At 39.8% G+C, this 1,541-nt stretch overlaps 1 protein-coding gene across 1 annotated transcript; it reads right to left on the bottom strand.

Moving 5' to 3' along the window:
* Positions 1-214: 214 nt before the first annotated feature.
* LOC136125990 (pyridoxal phosphate phosphatase PHOSPHO2-like) lies at positions 215-938 on the bottom strand. Its single transcript, XM_065881027.1, is given in 2 exon segments — positions 215-449; positions 451-938. Coding segments are annotated over 2 exon segments (723 nt in total).
* Positions 939-1,541: the final 603 nt, after the last annotated feature.

Here is a 1,541-nt window from a genome sequence, read left to right as displayed (position 1 = left end):
GATGTGAGGGATGGAGCTTGAACAGCAATCTTGGATCATAAGTTGGAAGCCAAGTGCTGAGGTTGGTAGAGCAACACAGAAACTTTGAGATACTTAACTCTGAAATTCTTTTAAGTGAGAGGGAAAACTTTTTTTAAAGCCACTGTTATTTGGGGTTTTAGTTTTATGCTGCTGTGTTTAATCTTAACTGATATACATTTCAATTGTTGGCATATTACTCCTTTATTAGAAATTGTAAACGAGAAATTATTTCAACACCTGAAGACCAAGATACAACAGAAGACTCCATAGGCTCAAGATATTGAGACATCCTAGAAAGAGTTTTCTGTAAAGTATATCTATTCCGTGGCATGGCAATATCATTCTTCTTGAAAAAGTTTACTGGACAGACATCATTTCTTCCATCACATATATAAACAACTCATGTATAATTCACTCCTCGTTGTGACTTTACCTACAAATTCTACCAAAACTACATTTTTGCAAAGATTTTGGGGGCACCTAGTGCAAGAATGAGCATGATAATTTTCCACAGTGAGATGACCATTGGTGTCAAAAGCTGCTGGATTTGTAAAGACTTTATCAAACACGTCATGAAAATTGGTAGCTTCTAAAACCCAACCTATGAAGACTGAATTTGCATCTGAAATAATGATGCAGTCAAATTTATCCTTGTTCTTTCTTATAAAGTTTAAAAGTTCCACCATCCATGGAGTGAAAGGCATTGATATCATTGCTCTTTTCATTTCATCTTCTCTTACACCTTCATCTCCCAAATACTTAAAGACTCTGCCCATAAATTCTGTCCAAAATCCTTTTTCATAAGAATCTTGTAGTTCAATGGGAAGCTTTTTCTCTGGAGCACATTGTACAATCCAGGTGTCACTATTATCATGTATGATTGTATTGTCAAAGTCAAAAACCAACAAAATTTTCATGGTTCCAGAAACAGATTTGGGTTACCCCAATTTAGTATTTCCAAGATAATTAATCTTACTTCAACATGGAGCTTAGGTTAAACAGTCATAATAATCTTCAGTTTTAAACACTAGCCAGTTTCTAACCAACATTGCTCTTACTCTATATGCAGGGGGATAAGTCTTCTGGTTCCAAGCAAAGGAATGGAGACTTCTTAACTCCAGCATTATTATGATGGATCATCTGATAGAAAACCTTCCCCCCGTGAGGAGGTCTGTGGGTCACACACGCCAAGCCCAGGCCTTGCTCTCCCACACACCTGCCAGGTCCATCCCGAAACCAGGGGCAGGGACCTAGTCGGGTGTCCTTCCCCGGGAGGCGCATGTTGGATGCTGATGGGAGCGCCAGGCCGGGCCCGGCCGGGTCCCCAGGGCTCATCACTGACCCAGGCCAGAGATCCACAGGCGTTCTGGCCTCAGCGCGACTCCTGCGGACTCTCCTGTTTTGTATGTAGATTCATATGTATTATTTTTTAGATTTCACATATAAGTGATATCATATAATATTTGTCTTTAATTTTTCTTTTTTTGTGTGTGGTATGCAGGCCTATCACTGTTGTGGCC

The sequence above is a fragment of the Phocoena phocoena genome, chromosome 7, assembly GCF_963924675.1.
Source record: "Phocoena phocoena chromosome 7, mPhoPho1.1, whole genome shotgun sequence".
NCBI lineage: Eukaryota > Metazoa > Chordata > Mammalia > Artiodactyla > Phocoenidae > Phocoena > Phocoena phocoena.
This window is presented reverse-complemented; position numbering and strand designations above follow the sequence as displayed.